The following is a 23,985-nucleotide window of genomic DNA, read 5'->3' on the forward strand; positions in this document are numbered from 1 at the left end:
CCTCCACGAAACCAAACCAGAGAGCATCTTTGTTGTGGCAGGGCACCACAGAATTCTTCTTTTGGTCTCTCCTTCCTTATTGCTATGAGCCATTCAACGAGGCTCTGACCTCATATGAAGAGCTGAGAAAAAGAAGGGTAAGCAGGTTATTAAGGAAATGATAGAATCTCAACAAGGGAATGATGAACAAGCTAAATATGTATCTGGGAAAAATGGTGAACACAGAGTGGGCCTGATGTCCAGTTATAATTCATACCAGCACATCCGTAAACCAAGGTCACTTTCCGTGGAGCCCCAAGCACTCCGGCACCATCGATGTAGTCGTCCCTTTTCAGCGCCGTGCCCTTAGCGCACACACGCACACGCAGAGTCACACACAACACAACCAAAAAACAGCACATCACCAGAAACCTAGAAACAACTATGTCTTCCCCATCTAGTCTGAGGTCTCTAGCATATACATTTTGTGGAGTCTCACGAATCACTCAGACACCCATTACAATGTCAAAAAAAAAAAAAAAAAATGCCAAGGATGAAGCACAGGTCATAAACAACAGAATAATTCAGAACTCCAATATTTTTTTTTTCATTTCCTCTCCACTTTAAAATAAACGCTCCTGGTAGGCAAATGGGAATTATGGATTATAGTTTTCTATTTTAGCCTAGATCTGTTCCCCTCCCCGCTTGGCACCCAATTTGTATGATCTTCCCTAAAATGCCACTGGCCCATGTTGCATTCCTATCTGAGGCAAAACCTCCAATTAAAATCAGCAGGGAGTTTGCTTGCATTAGGAATACCAGCCCCGGCTCCCCACCCAGGTGGCTCTGAAAGGGAGATGTGTGCCTTTGAAAATACTGATGGGACGCCCTGGGTGGCATAGCCACCCTTCTTGAATGATGAGTGACTCCACGCTGTGTCACTGGGAGACCGGTCCTGTTGCCAGGAAATCCAGGCCGAGGCAAAGACGGCCTGCAGGTGAGCAGCGGAGGTGTCCCCAGGGCCCGGAGCCCAGCTTCTCCTGGCTTCTCCTGTCTGGGTGTTCGAGCACAGGGAGAGCACAGCGGGCCAACTGAGGGAGCGTTGCATTTGGATCCAGAAATCCTGCGCTCTGGTGGGCTGCGCCCATGCTATGTGACCGTGGCCGAGGCAGAGTCCCTCTCTGGCCTTCAAAGCCACATCAGTGAAATGGAAGTCATCACCAGGAAGTCCTAGCTCATGGGCTTGATGGGAGGATAAAGGGATAACCGCCATGATGTAGAGAGCACTTAGGAGACATGGATCCTCCACCAAAGCGTCTGGGTTTCAGGACTCGGGTCTAAACAGGAGGGAGATGGGGTGAACATTTCCAGGGCTTTCGCTCCTGTGGTCCAGGCTGCTTCGTGTGAGCCTCTGTGGGTGCTGGCCAATCGGCTTTAGAAATCAGAGTGCCTTTTCCTGCCCTCCCTTCCTTCCTCTCTTCACCCTCCCCTCAGTCCCCCTTCAGCATGAATTGAAATCCCATCCAACAGAAAGATGCTGATTTAGATGTATCGGAGTTCAGCTTTGGTTGCAAACGGAAGATGCTTTGGATCCCCAGGGACAGAGAAAAGCGTTTTAAAACTTGGTCCTCACTGCCTCCAACCAACTGCCTTGCAGTCGGGCTGTGTTGGTTCTTGGTGAGACCTCTCCCTCCAGCGGACCTATTAAGCCACTCCTCTGTTGCCAGGGTTGAGGCAGGCTGTCACCAGCTAGCCTGGGAAATGGTATTTATAGATCGCAGTTCCTACTACCCTGGTCCCCAGCCTCTCCCTATGCACTTGTTGTGAGCTCCAATTATCTGTGAATGGAGGAGAGGGATCCTGGCAGGTCCAGAGGAAGCTGGGGATGTGATAATAGGCCCTTCACATGCTCAAACTTTCAGTATTTTTCCATTATTTTAATTCATTTCTCTTTTCTGTGGCCGGCTTACTTCTTTCTTCTTGCTTGCCTTATTGTTACTCTACCTTATGGTCCATTGCAGAAAGTGCGCCCAGGCTGGAGTTAGAGACCCTGGTATCTGAATGGGGAGGCACTTAGTGATCTGAGACAAGCTCTCTCACATCTCCAGGCCTCGCTGTCTTCATCTGTAATGCAGAAGGTTGGTTATGCTCATGGAGCCTCCAGCACAATGCCTGGTATCCAGTGAATGCTCAATAGTTGTAGCCACTGATTGCCTTGGCCGGTTTAGGGTGCTGCCTGCCTTTGAGCATTGCAGGGTTTCTGAATATCAGTAAGTACCACGTATTTATTGGGCTGGAGATGGGGAAGGTAGAGGAGATTGATCTCATTCAGGCAGATTCCTCATTGTTAGAAGTTGCTTGTTAAGAACAAAAACATCAAAAAACTGGAATGAGTTTGTATTTCTGGTTTTACTCTTCTCAAAATTATTAAAAAGCAAAGGAAAGGTCACTGACTTTGGGAATAAGGACTCAATAGTAACACTGCCTCCCCTCTGGCCCCCTCTCCCCACCTCTTGAGAAAAGAACGACTTGCCCTCGAGTGGCCCATGCAGGGTCCACGTTCTCTGACTCTGTGAGTTATGACAATAGAAGGTGTGGCCGCACTTCTTTGTTTCTCTCCTGCCCCGTCTAACTTCTTTCTGTCGCCTTCTCCTACATGCATTGCCTCGCCTGCTCGTCTAGCTCCAACGCCTTCGTCTCCCCCCACCAGCTCAAACATCCTATCACATCCTTTTCTCCTCTCCGATCACCCTCCCCCACACTCCACCTCTCTCCCTTCTCCCTTTCCTCCTTCCCGGGGCCTCCCTCCCTGCCCCCCTCCCTGCACTCCGCCTTGTTCTAAGTCCTCTCGCTGTATCATTAATGCCTTCATTGATACAGCCCACAACCTCATGATTATTCTGAGGTCAGGAGCTGCAGGTGCCATTCAGCTCACTAACGCGCCTCAGAGGGCCTCTGTCCCCAGTGCCTCCTGCTCGACAGGGCTGGAATCCTAATGTGCCACTAGCTCCTTTGCTTGTTGCAGCATGACCAGGAACTTTCATCTTTTTATTTCCCCCACTGAGGATTCTGAGAGTTCCCTCACAATGAAGCATTGATTCAAGGAGTGGGGGCTGCGGTCCTGACAAAGGACCCCAATGATGAGACACGAGAGAGGGGGCGCTCTGCGGGGTTATAGAATGCCTTGCAGATGGGAACAGAGGAGCTCTAAATGGGGTACTGTCCTGTCACTTGGAGAGGGAGTGACAGGGGCAAGTGTGGGCCATTTGAAAGAGGCATTTTGAAATTGCGCTCTTGTCAGATGGAACCGTGCAATCAGAGACGTGTGACAGGTCCCTGCAGCTCACAAAACTATCAGATGACTCATAGCCAATATTCAGTCAATGTTCTGGTCTGGGAGATGGGACCCGCATAGCTCATTATCATTCCAGCTGCGTTTCCTGAAGGCTGGGCCCGCTGCTGTTCTCCAGGCTGTGGTAGGGCTGGTCTCGCGCAGCAGACTGGCGGGGCTGAGCTGTGTGGGCGGACGGTATGGAAACTAACACTGCAGTCAGGAGGGGAGAAGAGAAGTTGGATTTTCTTAATGAAAAATAAGAAGAAAAAATATTAATTTTGTTTGTTCATCCATTCAACAAACACTAAGAGGGAGTCAGTCTTTTGGTTAGATGCTCAGGGAAGAAGGGCTCCTCCTTCTCAAGCCTTCGAGCCTGGAAGGGAAACTGACAAGAAAACGAGGTGTTTCAGTACAGTGTTTTGAATGGTGTGAGGGAGGTTTTATTGCCAGGGGCTGGAAGGTTCTGTGGATTTAAAAAGCAGAGCAATTTCAAAGGAGCGCACTAATTATTCCTCCATTTTCTCTCAGCTGATAAGCAACTCATTCAAAGCAAAGCATCCGGGGAGGCCGTTTCAACAGTATCCGTTTTCAAATGTCCCATATGACAAAATGGTTTTCCTCAGACTCCAGAGAGATAGTGAAATCCCCGAGAGTGTCTCAATACCTTCAAAGGAATAGCTTATTCCTTGGGATAAGAGTACTTATTATTATTACCTTTTCAATAACTGCTCTATGCCAGGCTCTGGGCTTTAAATATATTATCTCACCCAATCCTCTCACCCACCGCATAAGATGGGCTTTACTATTCTCATTTCAGATACGAATATTGAGGCTTAAACACATGAAGTGACTTGTTTCTGGTTACAGAACTGGGCTTTGAACTCAGTTCCACTTGGGCCATCACACACGCTTTTCAACATTGGGCTCTGCTGCCAACGCTCTGTTTGGTTCTTGGGCGTGGCCATTGCGGCTTGACCTTTGAAACGATCCATTAAATGATTGTTGCCCCTTCCTACCGCAGGCAGTACAATGCAAACGAGCTTCTGTTTCCAGCCTCCTAAAGCCAGATCAGAACTGCCACCATCATCACCACAGCCCGCGACAGCCTTAAGAAGGGCTTTCGTGACACTTGACATTTAATTGAAAAAAAAAAAAGAGCACAGCGAGGGGGGGCCAGGAGACTTCTCTGCTCACTCACTGCACGACTTTTAGCCGTCATTTCACCTCTGAGCTTCTATTGCCATGTCTATAAAATGGAGCTGACAGTCCCTTTGCAGGAATAACAAGGGCAAACTTTTATCGAGCCCTGAACACTTACCAAGCTAGGGGGTAAGCTTTCACATAATTCATGTAATCCTCACAACAGCCCATGTGGTCTGGACGCTTAGGGAAGTGAGGAAAACTGCCCGGCGTTACCTTGGCTCCCATGCGCAGGAGCCAGGATTTTCAGTGCTCTCTGACCTCAAGTCCCACGCTATTCTCAGGGTGTTTTTTGTGAGGCTCAAGTGAGAAAATGGGAGTGAATGTGCCCCGTGCAGGGTGAGAAGTATGAGACGCATGTAAGGGATTATTCGTAGCATGGAAGACGGCCAAGAAGCAACTTGCACAGAAATGAGGAAAGCGAGAGGCCGCTGAGCTGACTGCCTTCCATATTTTCACCTACTCTTCTGTTCTTCCTGTCTGGTAGAGCATCTCTTACCTGGAATGGTTTAGTGGCTGGAACCTGGGGACAGGCTTGGCTGTCACTTATAAAAGTGTTGAGGGGCAGTGGGGAGGGAGACCTGGCGATACATGTTGTGATGGAAATTCCATTGAATTGAGAGTTGGGAGCGCTGGAAAAATGGGTGTAATAACATCTTTCTTACATGTTTTTAAAAGTCACTATCAGGATCATGTAAGATCATCAATATGGAAGCACTACACCCTCTCTAGAGTGATATAAATGATAAAATGTAATTTGTTTTCGTTGAGGTTGCATGTTACAGAACCTTGTGGGAGAATCTGTGAGCAGGGGTGAAACATCTGATGTTGGTTAAAGTTACTATCTGTTGCAGAATTTTTTTTTTTTTTACAATCTGTTATCCAGCCAGGGATGTCTGAGTTTAGACACTTTAATTTCCCAAATTAAACTTATCTGGGGTTCATGTATAATGGAATCGGAGAGTTAGGAGGTCCCTTAAGAACCTGCACTCCAACCCTTCCCTTTACAGATGAGGACACAGAACTTACCAGGGACGGTGTCGTATAGCTGGCCTGTGGCATTAGGAGAACAGACAGTGCGTTCTCATCATTTACACTCGGAGCCCTTCCTGTTGTAACTGTTGCTCCCAGTCCTTTCATTCGTTGGGTGGCTCCATGTTCCTTATCAGGTGGACGACCATCATGCACAGCCTGCCTGTGATGGTTAACATTCTCTGTTTTCCTTCTCTCCCCCAGGACAATTCAGCAGTGGCTGGCAAGGGTCCAGTCGCTTCTCTACTGCAATGAGAACGGGTTTTGGGGAAGCTTCCTGGAGAGCCAGCGGAGCTGCGTGTGCCACGGGAGCACGACGCTGTGCCAGCGCCCTATCCCCTGCATCATTGGCGGGAACAACAGCTGTGCCATGTGCAGCCTGGCCAACATCTCGCTCTGTGGCTCCTGCAACAAGGGCTATAAGCTGTACCGAGGCCGCTGCGAACCCCAGAATGTGGACTCGGAGCGGAGCGAGCAGTTCATCAGCTTCGAGACCGACCTGGACTTCCAGGACCTGGAGCTGAAGTACCTGCTGCAGAAGATGGACTCGCGCCTCTATGTCCACACCACCTTCGTCAGCAACGAGATCCGCCTCGACACCTTCTTTGACCCGCGGTGGCGCAAGCGCATGTCCCTCACTCTCAAAAGCAACAAGAACCGCATGGACTTCATCCACATGGTGATCGGCATGTCAATGCGCATCTGCCAGATGCGCAACAGCAGCCTGGACCCCATGTTCTTTGTCTATGTCAACCCCTTCAGCGGGAGCCACTCCGAGGGCTGGAACATGCCCTTCGGGGAATTTGGCTACCCGCGCTGGGAGAAGATCCGTCTCCAAAACAGCCAGTGCTACAACTGGACTCTCTTGCTGGGCAATCGGTGGAAAACGTTTTTCGAGACGGTCCATATCTACCTGCGTAGTCGGACTCGGCTAACCACCGTCCTGCGGAATGAGACCGGCCAGGGCCCCGTGGACCTGTCCGACCCCAACAAGAGGCAGTTCTACATCAAGATCTCGGACGTGCAGGTGTTCGGCTACAGCCTGAGGTTCAACGCTGACCTCCTCCGCAGCGCGGTGCAGCAGGTCAACCAGTCCTACACACAGGGTGGCCAGTTCTACTCCTCGTCGTCGGTGATGCTCCTCTTGTTGGATATTCGGGACCGAATCAATCGCCTGGCCCCTCCTGTGGCCCCGGGGAAACCCCAGCTGGACTTGTTCTCCTGTATGCTGAAACACCGGCTGAAACTGACCAGCAGCGAGATCATCAGGGTGAACCACGCCTTGGACCTCTACAACACGGAGATCCTCAAACAGTCGGACCAGATGACAGCCAAGCTCTGTTAACCTGGGACTCCTGGCCACGGACTTTCCCTTTTGTTGTACAAACGTAACAGGACGAAACAGAGCGAAATAAATAAAAAAATTTGTAAAATGTAATTAATATTCAAAGAAAAAGGAGGAAAATCTTCATTCGTTGGAAACTAAAAATGTTCTAGCGACTGTATAAAACCGTGGGGCATGTTTGTTATGTCTGTCCTATGTCATGAAGAAGGGTCTCAGCCTTTTGAGGAGCTTGGAGGGAGTTGCTTCTTAGGCCTCAGGTTCTGTGTGGAAGGGGAGGAGGGGGAGAGCATATGCAATGAACTGAAAAGGTCTCTGCTGTGCAGGTGCTAAGATGAAACAGTAAAAGAGAGAGAGAGAGCTATATGTAATGTACAACCGACACTGCCATTTTTCCTTGTGGGAGGAAATGGACATAGATAAAGAAGATATTTCTTCGGTTACGATTTCTTCCCTCTTTATGCTTAATTCTTTGTGGTTCTTTTGACTCATTTCCACACATGGGTGGGGACACAATGATGGTGCTACCTCCCCCCCCCCCCCACAAGCATCTGTCATGCTGAATAAACTGAAGCTTCTAGACACTGGACAACACGTGGGACTGGGGAGCAAGGCATAATCACACAGAGTTAAAAACAACCACCACCTTAGACATCAGCGGTCAAACCCCTCGATTTCTTTTGGGAAATAGACTCAGAGAGGAAGGCATGCCCTGGGCTACACAGTTACTGCCTGCGCGAGGTCTGCAGCTGCCCCCCGCCTCCTGCGCCCCGCCCCCCAATCATGCTGCCGCCTTAGGGCTTTCTCCTCCAAGCAAACTGCCAAGGGACACAGTCTATTTCAGTCTCAGGTTGTTTTGATAGTTTTGATAGTTTTTTGTTATCTTTTAAGCAAGAAACCCTCTTCACTTACTTTCTCCAAAAAGAATGATGTCAGATTTCCTAAAAATGCTACATATATTAAATTTTAATTTGAATAAAAATCAATAACCAAAATAAAATAGGTAGGTTTAAATATTGCATCGGTCTGCCAAACTGACTTCCCTGAGGAAGTAGCTAAAAAATTATTTTTTGATTAACTCAAAGTACACACACATAACATAAAATAACACTGCCATTCTTTGGCATCTATGAACGCTGAGAAGCCTTGTGTGGGACTAGGAGGGTCACTGTGAAAGGAGAGACTCAAGAAAGCACACCTGTAAAGGGTTTGGGCCGACGCCACTCCATCTCCAGGAATGCTGTGTTTATCTCTTGGCTAAGGTGGTACTTGCTGGAGGTGCCTCTGAGCATCTGGATCTTCATTCCTGTATTGGCAGTAAAACAGGATCACACGTTTTAGGGCTGGAAGAGAAGGTAGAACACCTGTGGTCTAAACTTCTGCCCAGTGCAAATATCCTCTTTACCATCTTAGGAGGAGAACCGCTGTTGGCTGACTGGGCCATTTCAGGGACAGGAAGCAATTTAGTTCTACCTTCCACATTCTGTGGATTCTTGTTTTACTGAAGGGGAGTAATAGTGCGCATTCCAGGTATCTTACCAAAAAAAAATCGATAGTCCCCCCATACCTTGACCAGCTTTTGCATACCTTCCACCCACTGGTTCCAGTTCAGGAATGTGCATTTCTCCCTCACAGAAATGCTACCCTAGATAAAATAGGCCTATCTCAGAGGTTGCCAGAGTCTATGATAATGTGACTCAAAGAGAACACCATTCCCAACATAGTTTAAGATGAAAGGAGAGAGCTACAGTGCCTAAGAGGTAAAGAACTACCTAGTTTACTTGTGTGTTTAGGAGGTATTTCACAGTGGTAAATTCCAACTTTAATGGTCTAGTTTTTTTTAGTATGAATTAGCATATATGTTTAAACCAGTTTTAACATTTAACATGCACTTCACATTAATAGAGGTTTTTGGACCTCAGATTTTGAGAGGATTCACTCTTCATTTAGGTTGGAAATTCTTCATTCCCAATAGCAGCTATTTCATCAAGCACAAGATTCTGCAGGCCAGTAATCATGAAACGTTTTCAACTCCTAATACACGAATGGGGCATGTCAGAAAAATAAAGATTTGCAGGGAATGGTTCATGCTTTTGTGCCACTCACAAACTAATGAAAAAGACAGACATATGGCCAATTAAAAACTCAACAATAATTACAGTATATGATGATGAGAGCTATTGTGGGTCAGGTATCCAGAGAGGAGCCCTGAAGAAGTGATGAACTCTGTTCAGAGGGTTGGTGAAGGCATTTATTCCATGGGCAAGTTCATTCTGAGTGTTGATCCCTAATGAATAGGAGGGGGGCAGATATAAAGGGGCAGAGGGCCGAGGAACAGAGAATGCAAAAGCACAAAGGGATAAATAGGCATGGTATACTTTAGGGTCAGTTGCAATAATAGTTATCGAAAGGTATCATTTTAAAAGGTAAGTCTACCAAGGACAGTGAGGATTTTGACTCTGTGTCAGAGGTTGACATAATCATGCATAATCTTTATAAGCTGAAGAATGAATTTAAGACTGATCATCCCTCAGTTGCCTCTCTTTCTCCCCCCTTTCATCTCTATCTCCCAGAGACTCACACCCTAATAACCCCTCTGTCTGCACAGCACTTTACAGATTACTAGGAAAGCGTCATATGCACTGTGCTACCTAATCCTTATCGCAGCTCCGTTAAGGCCTTCAGCCTGAGTTCTGCCCCTAGACTTCACCAACTGTGTGCGTGTGCGCGCACAGAGAGAGAGAGAGAGAGAGAGAGAGAGAGAGAGGTATCCTCCCTTCACCCTGAAAATACTAACACCACTTCATATTACAAAGAGACTACATTGAAAAGTTCAGGGAAATACAGAAATTTTCCAGGAGAGAGAGAGAGTCAGACATCAAAATATTTATTCAAAGGCAAAAGGAAAACACTTCGCTGTAAAAGGACACAAAGTTCTGTGGATTTCCAAATGTCTCCTGTTTTATTCTGGCCCTTTCAGCTAACAAAGTCCTCCACCCCACCCCCCAGCTGGGAGGAAGAAAAGCCTGAAGCCTTCAAGTGAGATTTTAATTCAATTAGTGTCTTACCAATTTGATGCAGCAACCAAGGACCTGTGGTGTCTGATTAATATGCTGATGCTAAGGCAAAAGACTGAACAGAATGCCCATTTGGATAAGGCCTGGCAGCAAAGCGTGGCATTGCCATGGAAACCACAGAAGGCCATTAATTAGCTATCAAACAAAATCATTGGAAAATTCTGGACCCTGGCATATCTGCTCCCTTCAAAGAGGAGGCCGTGAAGAGGTCACACTTAGAGCAAGGCTCCCTTCAGTGATTAACATCATAGTAGCACAGAGACTACATGTCACTGAATGAGAGAAAAATTGAGAAATAAAACAAATAGACACAATAGAAGGAAAGAGGCTTTGGGTTATCCAAGTCCAAGAATATAACTTTAAATATGGAGTATCTTGTTAGGTTGTCTATGCTGATAAAATTATCGCAATGACATTTTCTCCTCTTTTCTGTGGAAAGAATAATGTAGATCCACTAGATGGTGATAAACAATTGGGGGAAGAGATCGTAGAGTAAAAGAATGAGAAGTGATTAACCTCTAAAATAATAGATAGAGTGTATATAGCTTTCAAATTAATAGGGGAAACTTTTACAAATGAAAAAAAGCAGAAAAGGTGAAAAACTTACAAAACAGTTGGACACCTAGACATAATAACACAACTTACCACACAGATAATCACAATAAATGTAATTGGAAAAAACTGGCCATTAAAAAGACAGGTAGTCAGCCTACAAACTATAAATTTAAAAAAAAAAAGGAAAGAAGTTGAAAGTAAAAGGATCGATAAGACATACTAGATAAATATGAGCAAAATGGAAGTGATGTAGCACTGTTAATATCAGTCAAAATAAACTTCAAGGCAAAATACATTACTGGGTTTAAAGATGGCCGATTTACCAGGGAAGGCGGGGAAGGGAGTGGACACATGGAGCCCAGACCGGCAGGGCCCGAGGGGTCATTAAGACCTGCAGATCTTCAGCCTTCAGAGGTGATGAGTTTGCTTGAAGTTATTCTACAAGTTTGAACACTGAGCATGAATTTAGTTCCCTTTACGCTATCTCAAGCTTATTTTGGCCTAGTTCACATATCAAGTTAATGTAGTTCATACAGTAGATTCCCGCCCTCAAAAAAAGGCAGTTTTTAACATAAGGATAAATATCTTGATGGTAGTTATTTTCACTTTAACAAAACCCAACATATATGAAATCCCAAATGTATTAAGTAAATATGTTCTTTATAAGCACTAAAAAAAGAAGTTGCTAAACTGGAAAGTAATGCATTTGGATAAAGGATGCACTGATAAGTATCACATCACCAGTGGTCACAGAACCTAATCCGTGAACCCTGTACAACGAGCAATACCTGAAGTTTAAAAGACAGGGTCTTAGTCAATTCAGTGTACTAAAACAAAAATACCACAGACAACCACATTTATTTCTCACCTTCCTGGAGGCTGAAAGGTCCAAGAGCAAGGTGGCGGCAGATTTGGTGTCTGGTGGAAATCCACGTCCTTGTTCGTAGAGGGCCATCTCTCCACTGTGTCCTCACAGTGCAGAAGAACTCGCTTGGGCCTCTTCCGTAAGGGCAGAGAGCTCATTCATTAGGACTCTACCCTCATGACCTAATCACCTTTCTGCCTCTTCTAGTGCCATCATCACTTTGGGGGCTAGGATAGCAACATATTTGGGGGGACCACAAACATTCAGTCTACAACAGTGTTAAGTTAGTAAAAGAAACGCTTCTCGTAAGTAGCTTGGAATAAATGAATGAGCTTCATGAGCCACACATGGCATTGCTCTCTGAGGTGAGTAGCTGATCTCTACCCCCAAACTTTCTTGCTTGGTAGGTCACCACCAAAACCGCATGGGCTCCCTCCAAGGGCCAATGTTTCCCTAAGAGCGAACAAGGAGCCCCTTCACAGTCTCCATAAAACTTCTAACTGGAGTCAGTTACCCCAAGAAGACAATAGCTTTGATAAAAAAAAAAAAAGGTTTTTAAAAGCTTCAGAGCTGAAGATAAGGAGGGAGGTCTACATTTTCACAGCGATGTCCGCAGGATGCCGTGCTGAGCGATGGCTGCAAGCCTGACCTGGGGACGGAGCGTCGGCCTGGTTGCCCCGCAGGCTTGCGTGAGCGAGGGGGCTGTGGTGTTCTTCTCAGTTAGAGAACGACTAGAGACACTGCCAGGGGATTGCTAATGACATGGCGTTAACTGTATAACATAATATTATCAATTAATAATTGCATCACCTAATATTTTGTTAGCGTGCAAAAACGATGCCCTTAAAACCTAGACCCAAGAGCTGGGTTTTTCTGAATTGCTAGGCACCTACAGAAGCAGCATTAGGACTCGGGGTTCCCAGTTCCCAGGGTAGGGATTTAACCAATACACTCCACGTGATTCCTGACCTGACAAGCACTGGCAGCACAGGGCTCTGGCTGAGGGCACAGACCTGGAGACAGGAGCACTCTACCCTCCACCCGTGCAGTGACTGAGACAGTTCACCTCTCGGCATCAACTATCTCTTCGGTAGAAACGAGCTTAATAGGTCCTGTCTAATAAGGTTGGTAGGAGAATTAAGTCCATTTAAAGAGCCTAGAAGAGTGACTGGTATACTGAAAGTTTATGCTTGCTAAATGATAAATAAAAATATGCTTTAGGTAATATACAAATTAATAATAATAGCTAAAAATCAATTGACCTCATTTTATAGGCCCAACAATATGTTAAGAACTTGATGTGAGTTACTCATTTAACTTCACGGCAACCGAACGGGGTGGGCCTAATTACCAACTCAGTTTTACACAGGAAGAAATGGAAACAGTTCGTCTGTGGCCAGGTTGCTAATGATGGAATTTTGATTTGTAGGTCTCCAAAATCAGGTCTCCTGACTATGCCACACATTTCCCCCAATTAGAGCAAATAAGGGGTCTAAAAAAGTTATCTGTAAGAATGCCCCAAACCTTAAAAGCCACCTGGCACCACTCTAATATATAACCATTAAATCACTCTGAGCCAGAGTGGAGGGCATCCAGGTAGCATTAAGTTAATCACCGAGCTTCTGCAGGGACATGGGAGGAATGGGCAGACCAAACTCTGAAAAGAGCGGGGTCAGGCTCGGAGCCCAGACCCATTTCGGATGTGTATACAACACCTTCTCAAGCACTGGGGAAGCCCACTGGTTCCAGGTAGGCCCGCAGGCTCTTTAGGCAAAGTGCTATTGACTCTTCCCTGGCTGTGAAATGGGCAGGTGGGGGCAGGAGGTGAAAACCCTAGTCTGTTCCTCCCAGCTGTCTTACAAACAGGAAGCCTCCCATCTCCAGGCTGACCCATTCCCACCTTTCAACACAGTGGGCGGAGCTGGCACCAATCTGACCCCAGGCTCCCGAAAGCCCATCCCAGGCCCAGCCCGTGGAGACTCTCACCGCTGGAGGGGATCTTTAGAATGAATGGGCGGAGGGACAGTCACTTCGATAAACGGTAGGTGGGGCTCTACGAAGACACCCACGTTGTTCCTGGTTCAGTTTCCTGCTGTTATGGACACCCTCAACCTATTTGCCTCTCCCTTACCCCAGAAGTCCCAGAATCTCACATCCAGAATTCTCATCCATAAGATGCAAAGCTATTTTCCTTCTCTTACAGTGGCAGGGGGACTTCACTGACAGAAAGGCAGAATGAATAAACTGTATGGTGACTAAAGGAGATTAAATGTTTACAAAAATATCACTTCTTTACATTTTCTCAAGTAATGTCTATGGAAAGCGGACTATAAACGCCAATCTCTCCTCCTAACCTTGTAAGGCCACCGGGGTCTTAGGAAGTGAGACTCAGGACACATTTACTGAAGGGGGAAAATGGATGTAGTGTAAACCGTGCCCCTGGTAGTCCCAGGTACTTCACATGCATCTAACTCAATCCTCATAAACCCCTGAGAAAAAGTTACTATTTACCTCAAACCAGGGCACCAAAAAAGTCAGGCAACTTCGGATCAGCCCCACAATGTATTTATCTAGCACAAAAGGAAACGATAAAGATGAAGCGGTTAGCAGCGTGAGATCTAGAGTCCGCAGAGGTTCAATTCTCAGCTCCCTTTACAAACTCCGCGACCTTGGAAAGTTACTTAGCCTCCGTGTACCTCAGATTCATCACCTTTCACGTGGGGAGAGTAATAACTGCCACTTCATTGGGTTGCCATGACGGCGTTTCTTTGGCCATATTTTCACCCTTTACATCAGTGAGTGCAGATAAGCACCTGCCTAGTCCTTCTCTGCTACACAGTGAGCACTCAGCAAAAGTTAGCTTTCATCCTGCCAGTGGGCCTAGTGTGGCTCAAGACTGGCACTTGGCGTGCCCTGTTCCGGGTGGAGCTCCTCTGCAATGATCAACAGCACAGGAACTGAGTGGATGAGTTAGGCAAATCTCCGTCTTCCAAAAGTTTACAGGCCACTCATTACAACGCATACGCTTAAAACCCGAAACGGGTAGGACACAGTCCACAAAGATATTGTTGTTAATGATAAAAAGTGGAATCAGGGAAGGGAAGAGTGAAAGGCTGAGTTTGTAAGAGGAGTAATGACGAGAAGCGGCTCCAAGTCACTGTTCCCTGCATGCTCTCTGCCAAAGCCTGGTACAGCCTCACCCCATTTCCAGGCAAGCAGGGATGTTGCCTAGCAACCAGCCCAGACCAGCAGAGTGAGCTCAGCGCTCCCTGGTGCATTAAAGGCTGCTACTGCTGTCCTGAAAAGGACCAAACTTTCGCTTAAAAACCCGCCTATAGCACAAGGGATACCTGTAAATGGGAAGCACCTGGGAGGAGAGTCTCTTCTGCAAGGTTAGGCTGAGCAGAAGGCAGACAAAGGGGGGAAATACTTGGTCTACATCAGTGGAAAAACAGAAAGAGTTATTTTTCACATCTTTCAAACACTGCAGAAACTTGATGTGCTAAGGATGGTCTGCCAAGCTAAGGACTTGGTGAGTGTGCTTCATTGAATGTTGATGTGGTAATTAAGGCCGGCAGGACATGCCTGGTTTCTAATTCATGTAGGCCACCTCCCCCCAACAGCTGCAGGCACTTGATTACCACCCACAAATTCAGCCTCAAAGCAAGAGCTGGAGAAAATACTGTTCTTAGTGGAGATTGAAGGTGTTAGAGTCCAAGTCCGTATTCATTCATTCAACAAACATTTTTTGAAGTTTGCAGATTAAAGGGGCAAGACAGGCATTAATTTCTAAGTGTGACATGTGTTAAGGAATAGGGTGTAAGATGCTATAGGAGTCTGTCACATAACCTGGATTGGACAGGAGTTCAGTAAGTTCATGGGAAGCACCAGGAAATCTGATGTTTAATAAAAGTCTTGAATGATAAGTCATCGTTGAACAAAGAGAAGAAGGAAACATCATTCCATGCTGAGGAAACTGTTCATGCAATGGTCCAGTTCAGCTGGAGGGGAGGAAAAGAGAGGCAGAGAGAGAACTGGGGATGGGGATGTGGAGGAGGAGTAGCAGAAGGTAAGAGTATTATGTAGTCATATGATGAAGGGTTTTGCAACTCATATGAGGACTCTGGATTCACCCTAAGAGCAAGCGGCAGCCATGGCAGGATTTCAAGTATAACATGAGATCAAATGTACTGGAAACCAGTCAGCCCTCTGCTCCGCCACTCTATACTGGGATCCCTGTACTGGGTCCCCGGTCCAGTCTCTCCTTGCTTTGGTCTTCTGCTTAGTACCCTGAGGAATGGAGGTTTTACTTTTGAACGTGACCCCATGTGTCATCCATTTACCTGCCTTCCCTTGTGACTTTGCCTGTTTAAAGACCCTCAGCCAAAGGGCCTGTCCCTTCTGTTCGTACCCTTGTACCATTATGACTTCCCCTGATGCCATTTGCTTAGACTACCTCTCAGTCACTCACTATTGCTTTCTTCATCCTGCTGATACCTGGGAAAGCCCACCAAGTACTCATCTTCCCACAGCCTGCAGCAGCGGTGCTGAGCCCACCACGTGCCCAGGAATGGATCCACTTCAAAGGATTTGTCTGACATCAGGTTCTGGCCGGCCTAGTGATAAAGCAACAAATCCATCTGGCCAACTATCTGTTTAGGGCAGTGATTAAGGGTACAAACTCTGGGGTCAGCTCCCCTGGAGGGTGGAGCCTGGCCTGCGCCCAGGCTTAGCCGTGTGACCCTTAACAAGTTAGCTCACGTCTCTGAGTCTGGTTCCATCATCCTTATGTGAAGATATTACCCAGGGGGGCAATATTATGGGGGTTGTTTTGAAGATTTAAAAAAAAAACAACTTAATGCCGAGAAAATACCTAAAATAGCACCACTCACAGAGTGGGAGTAAAATAAATATTCTTCTCCACTCTTCCCTTGAAGGTGCATTATCTGCTTACATTTCTGGTTTCGATCCTTACAATGACTTCCTAAGATTGGAGGATTAAAGAAGATTATGCATGTAAAGCACCAGGTACATAGTAAACACAAGCTATTATTATCAATTATTATCATTAATGAAGTAGAGTATCCTGATTGAGATTTAACTGTGTCTTATTTTCTCGGATACAAGCTCACCATACATAAACAAGTAACCACCCATTATGACTGTCCTTTCCGTGCATTCACATACACCACCCGCAAAGCACAGCATTTGCCCTCCAAGAGCTCTCCTCAAGCCTTGAGCGAAGCCTTTGGCTTCAGAGGCCATGCTGCAGGGGAGTCCACGGGGGAGGTTAGCAGAATGGCCACGTTGCACCACGCCATGGGTATCGTCCTCAAGAAAAGGAGGAGGAGGAGGGGGAATGGCATCTCAGGTACTAAGTAGTAGATAGAGATGATGGCCGTCAGATGCTGCGCTGTTTCCCCCCAGTTTCCTATACTGAAGTTCTAACCCCCAGTACCACAGAATGTGACAGTTTTGGGGAAGCGATGAAGGTAAAATGAGGCTGTGATGGGTGGGCCCTCACGCAACCTGACTGGTGTTATACAAGAAGACATTTAGATACACAAGGAGACACCAGTGATGCATGAAAACAGTGCAAAGAACTTGTGTAGACTTCTAGCTTCCAGAACCATGAGAAAACACATTTCTGTGGTTTAAGCTACCTAGTCTGTGGAGTTTAGGAAGTCTCACAATTGTCCATCAGAGAGTTAGACTGCAGTCCTCATGGAGGTAGGTGGCGAAAGACAGGCTCTTGAATCACTAGAGAGAACTGGTTCTTTGGGGGATGACACGGTGGTTGGGTTTCCTGATAAAGAGGTGAGACTGCTCCTTGCTTCCCCATGGGGAACGGGGCCTCTGATGCAACTGCTGGGCTCGATGCCTCGGAGAATGAACAGCCGGTGTGTGTCCTCGAGGGAGCATTCGGGTAACCTTGTGAAGACTCTGAAGCATGAGAGGAACCTATGAGTGACCGCAGCATGACCTCCTGTAGCAGAAGCATGCAGGAGTCCTCCACAGTGTCTTCAGGTAATGGTTGCAAGGTGGTGGTCAGTAGAGACCCAGGACCAGGCCTCTGCCTCATTTTGTTGGGACTATGTATGTGCACAATTAAGCTAAGAGAGGGTTGAACGCGACTCCATTAGTGAGTGTGGTAGTCATTCTGCTCATCCGGTAAGCAACAACTCAGAACTATGTAATTTTCTTTAAAAAAAGAAACGTAATATTTCTGGCACCTGCAGGGTGTTGAATAAACTAATATCCACTATACTAAGTGGGCAGGACAGAGAAGAAGGCACAGATATGTATTAGTGTAAGGGGCATGTTTATTTTGATCTCTGCTGTACCTATAATTTCAACACAGTACCTGCCATCAGCTATGTGCTCTGTAAATATCTGTTGAAGGAAAAAAATGGATTACCCATGTGTTATTTTCTTTATTTCAGACAGAGGCTCAGAGCAGTAAAAGAGACCTAGCCAAGGTCACACAGTAACCTTGAGCCATTGGCAGACATGAGTTGTCTTAGTTGGGGCTTTAAGACAAGTTATTGTAGAGTAGGTTGCTTAAATACCAAACATTTATTTCTCACATTCTGGTGGCTGAGAAGTCTAAAGTCAAGGTGCCAGAGATTCAGTTCCCGGCCAGGGCCTTCTTCCTGGTTTACAGATGACCATCTTCTTGCCTTGTCTTCACATGCAGGACAATGAGAGCTCAAGGTTCTTTTTCCTCTTACAAGGACACTAATCCCATCTTGGGGGCTCCATCTCATGACCTCATCTAAGCCTAATTACCTCCCAAAGGCCTCACTTCTAAATATCATCAGATTGAGTTACAGGGGTCAAGAAATGAATTGGGGGAGGGGCATAAACATTCTGTTCATAATACAAGTCAGGGATAAAAACATTTCACTTACATTCCAGGGCTCCTCTCAAAGTCTATGGAGATATTTAACATCCTTTGTCCAGGAGCATCTGATTCAGGATTCTGCCTGGCAAGGCCAATGCATGGGCAGAATGACCTAGTATGACCAACCCTCTCTCCCTCTGTCCCCTTGCAGAGGGAATTTGCTCTTTTGTGAACAGAAAGCTGGCAACATCAATCTGGATATTTGTTGGTGACACTGACCCTAACCCTGTCATGCTGCAAGGAACCCTTCACAGCAGCTACGGTATGTTGCCATGTAATGGTTTTATTGTGCGTGGAACTCTCCAATAAGCTGATTAAAAAATAAAATTTTTTGAAGTCTTAATATGTACTTTTCAGACACCTGATAAGAAGCAAAGTGAATGGAGGCATCATACTGAGTCTAGAAAGCAAGAATCCTGTTCTATCAGAACAGCGATTTCAACTGGTGTGCCACAAAATTAAAAAAAAAAATTTTTATCCTCACCCAAGGATATGCTTATTGATTTTAGAGACTGAAGAATGGATAGAGAGAGAGGGAGAGAAACATCAGTGTGAGAGAGAAACATTGATCAACTGCCTCCTGTGCAGTCCTCAACCAAGGTCTGATCCTGCAACCTAGGCATGTGCCCAGACTGGGAATCAAACCCACAACCTTCTGGTTTATGGAATAATGCCCTAACCAACTGAGTGACACTGCCCAGGACCACAAGAATTTTTAAAACATGCAATACCTGACTATTTAGTCAAGGGCACTGACCTCTTTTCCCCTAGATTGTCAAGTAAAAAAAATGACAACAGCCAACACAATAATTGTCTGGTATGAATGAATCAAAATTATACTTATTATTTTCATCAGATCAGCAAAAAAAACCCATATTTTGTGCATGCCATAGAACTTTAGTAATTAGTTTATGTGTGCCATAAGCTGAAAAATGTTGAAAGTTGCTGTGTTAGACGACACTCATACATGGTACATGGCACACTTCTCTCAATTGCTCGAGCAAAGGTCTGGCTTGGTGACATCCTCGGTTAAGCCTTTCTGTGGTTTGCTCTGATACCAGTTCAGCACATGGGGGTGAAGTAGTAGGAAAGCCGTGGGCCTCCCTAGGATTTCACCCTCAGGATGGATTGACTTCTGACTGTGCCTCAAGAAGCAGGACTGATTTATTGTTTATGTGCCAGGCGTGGAGCTGTAGGATCATATCTCTAATTCTCCAAATGACCTTGCAAGAAAGATAGGCATAACCATCCTCCCCTGCATTCTAGCCATTCTCATTTTAAAGACATAGACACTGAGTCTCAGTAACAGTCTTTGGCTCTGGGACTTGGGATGAGCTGGAGTCATACCTTCTCTGTCTACTTAACCTGAGCTCACTTCTCAAGCACCTGCTATGCTTGGCGCTATAATTACTGCCTTGCTGTCTCAAAAGGAAATGAGGAAATGGTGGATCCCCCCCGCCCCCAACCAGGAAGCTTTCATGCTATTTTTTAGGATAGCAGTCTTCTAGTTGAAATATGGGCCTCATTTTTTTTTTTTTGGTACTTTTCCATATGAACAAACCTAGCCTTATAGATGTGAACAGTAGTTAATGCCCCCTTATCTGGGGTTTCGCTTTCCACAGTTTCTTACCCGTGGTCAACTATGGTCTGAAAACATTAAATGGAAAATCCTGGAAATAAACCATTCATAAGTTTTAAATTGCGCGCTGTTCTGAGTAGCATGGTAAAATCTCGTGCTGCCCCTCTCTATCCTGTGCGGGATGCGAATCACCCCTTTGTGCAGTATATCCACCCTGCCTGTCCATTAGGCACTTGGTAGCCACTTCAGTTATCTGGTTGGTTATCAGAGAGAAAAAGACCACATTCACAAAAATTTTATTACAGCATAGTGTCATAATTGTTCTATTTTATTCTTAGTTAGTGTTGTTAATCTCTTACTGTGCCTGATTTCTAAATTAAACTTTATTATAGGTATGTATGTAGAGGTGCATATAGTGTTCAGTGCTATGTGTGATTTCAGGCATCCACTGGAGAGCATGAAACACATCTCCTGCAGATAAGCGAGGGCTACGCTATTGTACTTAAAATTGGCCATTATGCAGGAAAGGACTAACTTAGCAGCCCTGGGTTGCTCAAACCATGCACATTTGTAAGAAAGGCCTGTCTTCAGGGTTGGCTCTTGGCCAACTCCCAGGAGATGCGCTCTAAGCTCTTTGAACATTCTGCCTGATAGAAGTGTTTCTGTAGGCCTGGTGCCTTGGGACAACTGTACCAGGCTGACCAGATAGTTGGTGCTAACAAATGTGATTTAAGAGTGAATGTCTGTTTTTGCTCTGAGGGCCTGCAGTAAGAATAGCTGAGGTCAGTCACATAAACACTGCAGCCTGTGTAACTGATCCCAGTGACATTCCCGAGACCAGTGTTTGGGTGAGCTTCTCTGGGTAGCAATCCTTCACACATCTGTTACACATCTTTGCTAGGAGGCACCAGGAAGCTTGCATATGGTTTCTTCTGGACTTCACCCTCTGACCTTTTCCTTTTGCTAATTTTAATGTGTTCATTTACCGTAATAAACTGTAAAGTGAGTATAACAATTTCTGAGTCCCTGTGAGTTTTTTTAGATCATTGAGCCTCGGGGTGGTTTGGGCATCTCTGAAACAACCATCCATTTCTCCATCCACCAACTTCTCTGTTCCTCATCACACCCCAGAGAGCCCCTGCACTGGTGTATCTATTTCATGGTTGAGGAATCCTCGACTCCCTGAGGTCAAGTGCATCGGATGATGTTTTTAGGGGCCCAACATCACCTGCATTCTAAGCCAGTGGAGATCGGGAGTTGAAAATTTAAATATTACCTGTCACACTGATAAAGATTGGAAGAGATGATTTAGGTGTGCACCAGAATTACAGATATGCCCACCCAATCACAAAATGGCACTGGACAACCACGGGCTTCTCTCCTTGAAGATAAAGCTTCCATCCCAAGTACTGGCACATTGGGGAGAAGACCAGCATACTACTATACACGTACCCAGATCCCACAGAAGGAAGCTCACTCACTCTTCCAAACACAACCACTAGAATGTTCATCCTGCTGCCATGTGAGGAATAAATGATGAGGTGGACAGTGGCCTGCAGAGTGCTTCTAACTCATGGATGTCCTTCTTCTTGGACTTAATCAGCCAGGAAGTAAGTGATGCTACCAGGACTAGAATCCCCAGTGGTCCTGGAATCCAGGATGCGTCCTCCAACACAATTCTATGCCAACTTTGTGGCAAGCACTGCGCTTTTCATTGTTGACTTCTGAGTCTCAGGGTTTTGAAGGTGTAAGTTACTATAGAACCTTAAAATGTAAAAACCCTAAGTCACCTCCACTGAACTTAACACCACCTATTTAGGGAAACCAACTCCTGTTCCTTCAGACCTAGGATGATTTCCCAAAGCCCATACCTGATACTTAACATAAGCATCTTTAAAGGTTTAAGACAAACCTTTAATTGTGCTCAAATTGCCCCACAACATAATACAGTACAGATATTCTAGGTCAACCACTTCCTAGCCCTAATTCACCTCTCTCCATCTTTACATACTAAAAACACTCTTCTGAGACATAGGGGTTCTGTGCCTATTCCTTCCTTTATTATTAAATGAACATTCATGAAGCATTAGCCATGTGTCAGATGTTAGTCTGTTTTTTCCAGATACAACAGCAACAAAGTCGTTACATCAAAGGGTTTACTCTCAGTTGCAGGAAGTGGGGCACACTCACAAAGAACATAAGTATGTGTACTGAGAATGGTGATAGGAGCTTTTGCGGGAGAAAGTCAAGGTAAAAATGAGGGTTGTCCATTCCTAGGGCAATTATCTCCTAGTTGCATTGCAAAAAATAGTCTATTGTTTTTCTGCCTTCTCAACTGCTATTTGCATTTTTTTCCCTTCCACTCCCCAATTATTCCCAACATCTACTGTGATCTGGCAGATGTCCTCAGTACCTGGATCTCTCACCAACCATGATGGTTTACATCAAATGCTCCATTGAACACCAGCCCATTGCTCAACTTGTATCAAAGGCAGGTGCCATTCAAATTTGGGCTGGGCCTGCCTTATCATCTTTTGCTGCCAGGTTCTTGCTGATAGAACCCAAATTGTACCTCCAGAGACCTAGTGCCTGTAGGGCACTTCCTATGGCAAGCCTGTGCCCTGGAATTGCTTATCCAAGTGGAAACACAATCCACTCACCTCCTGGTAGTGGGGCGAGATTTAAAGTCTTAATGGTGTCTCATTGATTTCTTAAGGCATGCATAGAGCTGGCACTCTGCTGGTGCATATTTTAATTCTCACTGTTTTGTTTTTGCATCCAAGGTGATTTTATCAGGAGGGACACATGCTTAGAGAAGCTGAAGTCGATACAGGCAAACCTCATTAATTCAGACTCCACTAATTCAGGCTGGATGGAAACATAACTTTGTGTTATCTAGAAGTAAAAAGATTTTCTAAGTAAATTGATGATAGAAATAAGGAGGAGAAAGTTTCACCTGTTTAAAAAGCAATGTTCCCAAATACCTTTAAGGATTCCAGAAGGACCATCAACATATAAAGAATTTCCTCTGTGTTTGTTCATTAAGGCTAAAGTCTTGTTCTTCAAACAATAATTCCCTATTTGGCAAATGTTTCCTTTGGTTTGTTATTCGGTACAGTTGAAAAACAGTAAGGCTATATAAGTCTTTCAAAATATTCATCAAATCCACTCCCCTCTACAATGCTAAAGTATTATAGAGATATTGTAACTACATATAACATTAAAAATACAATGCAAACATCCTAAAACGAAGTAGAATATTTATGGTTGGTGGTGTCAAACATAATTTTTATTCTCTACTTTGTAAGTATTTTCTGTAATGAACTCTTATTTTATCAACATAAAAGTGTAAAAAATCATTAAGATTTTCTAATATTTAACGGGTGTTTTTCTCCATATAGTTTCTATGAAGTGTGTCCAGAAAGTATCCAGCCATGTGCTATGAAAAATAGAAACATTTATTGAAGATGATACAAGATATGAGAAACATTGTACATAGGAAAATGACGCCTCGGTCCCCTTGAAAGTAGGCACCTTGGGACCTCACAGAGTTCTCTGTCACCATCAGCCACCCCGTTGTATTTTGCTGAATCTCATCAATCGTCTGAAGTCTCTTTTCTTTAAAAGGTGATTTTAGTTTTGGGAAAATCCATAAGTTGCAGGGCACCAAATCTGGGCTGTAGGGAGGCTAAGTCACCTGGGTGATTTGATGTTTCATCAAAACACAGCACGAGACGTGATGCGTGAGCAGGCACGTTCTCGTGATGAAGCTGTCAATCACTAGCTGCCCATAGCTGCAGCCTTCTGAATCATCCGAATAGTTTCCACGGAGGAATGTTCAAACTTAACAAAAGAAATACTTTTTAAAATATTTTATTTATTTTTAAAGAGGGGAAGGGAGGGAGAAGATTGGCAGAGAAACATCAATGTGTGGTTGCCTCTTGTGCACCCCCTACTGGGAACATGGCTTGTAACCCAGGCATGTGCCCTAGGCTGAAGAATCAAACAAGCGACCCTTTGGTTCGCAGGCCCACACCCAATCCACTGGGCTACACCAGCCAGGGCAGCTTAATGCAAAAATTGATGCAGATTTGTTGCTCTACTCACTCAGTCATTTT

General features: G+C 45.3%; 1 protein-coding gene across 1 annotated transcript in view; it reads left to right on the forward strand.

Moving 5' to 3' along the window:
* The window catches only part of BRINP1 (BMP/retinoic acid inducible neural specific 1), a 167,444-nt gene extending 160,171 nt beyond the window's left edge, over positions 1 to 7,273 (forward strand). The window contains exon 8 of the mRNA XM_054584471.1: positions 5,750 to 7,273. Coding sequence (XP_054440446.1) covers positions 5,750 to 6,890 — 1,141 coding nt within the window. The 3' untranslated portion in view covers positions 6,891 to 7,273. The remainder of the gene's footprint in view (positions 1 to 5,749) is intronic.
* Positions 7,274 to 23,985: the final 16,712 nt, after the last annotated feature.

The sequence above is a fragment of the Pteronotus mesoamericanus genome, unplaced genomic scaffold, assembly GCF_021234165.1.
Source record: "Pteronotus mesoamericanus isolate MK-2021 breed Mesoamerican mustached bat unplaced genomic scaffold, CSHL_Meso_final contig_78, whole genome shotgun sequence".
Classification (NCBI taxonomy): Eukaryota; Metazoa; Chordata; class Mammalia; order Chiroptera; family Mormoopidae; genus Pteronotus; species Pteronotus mesoamericanus.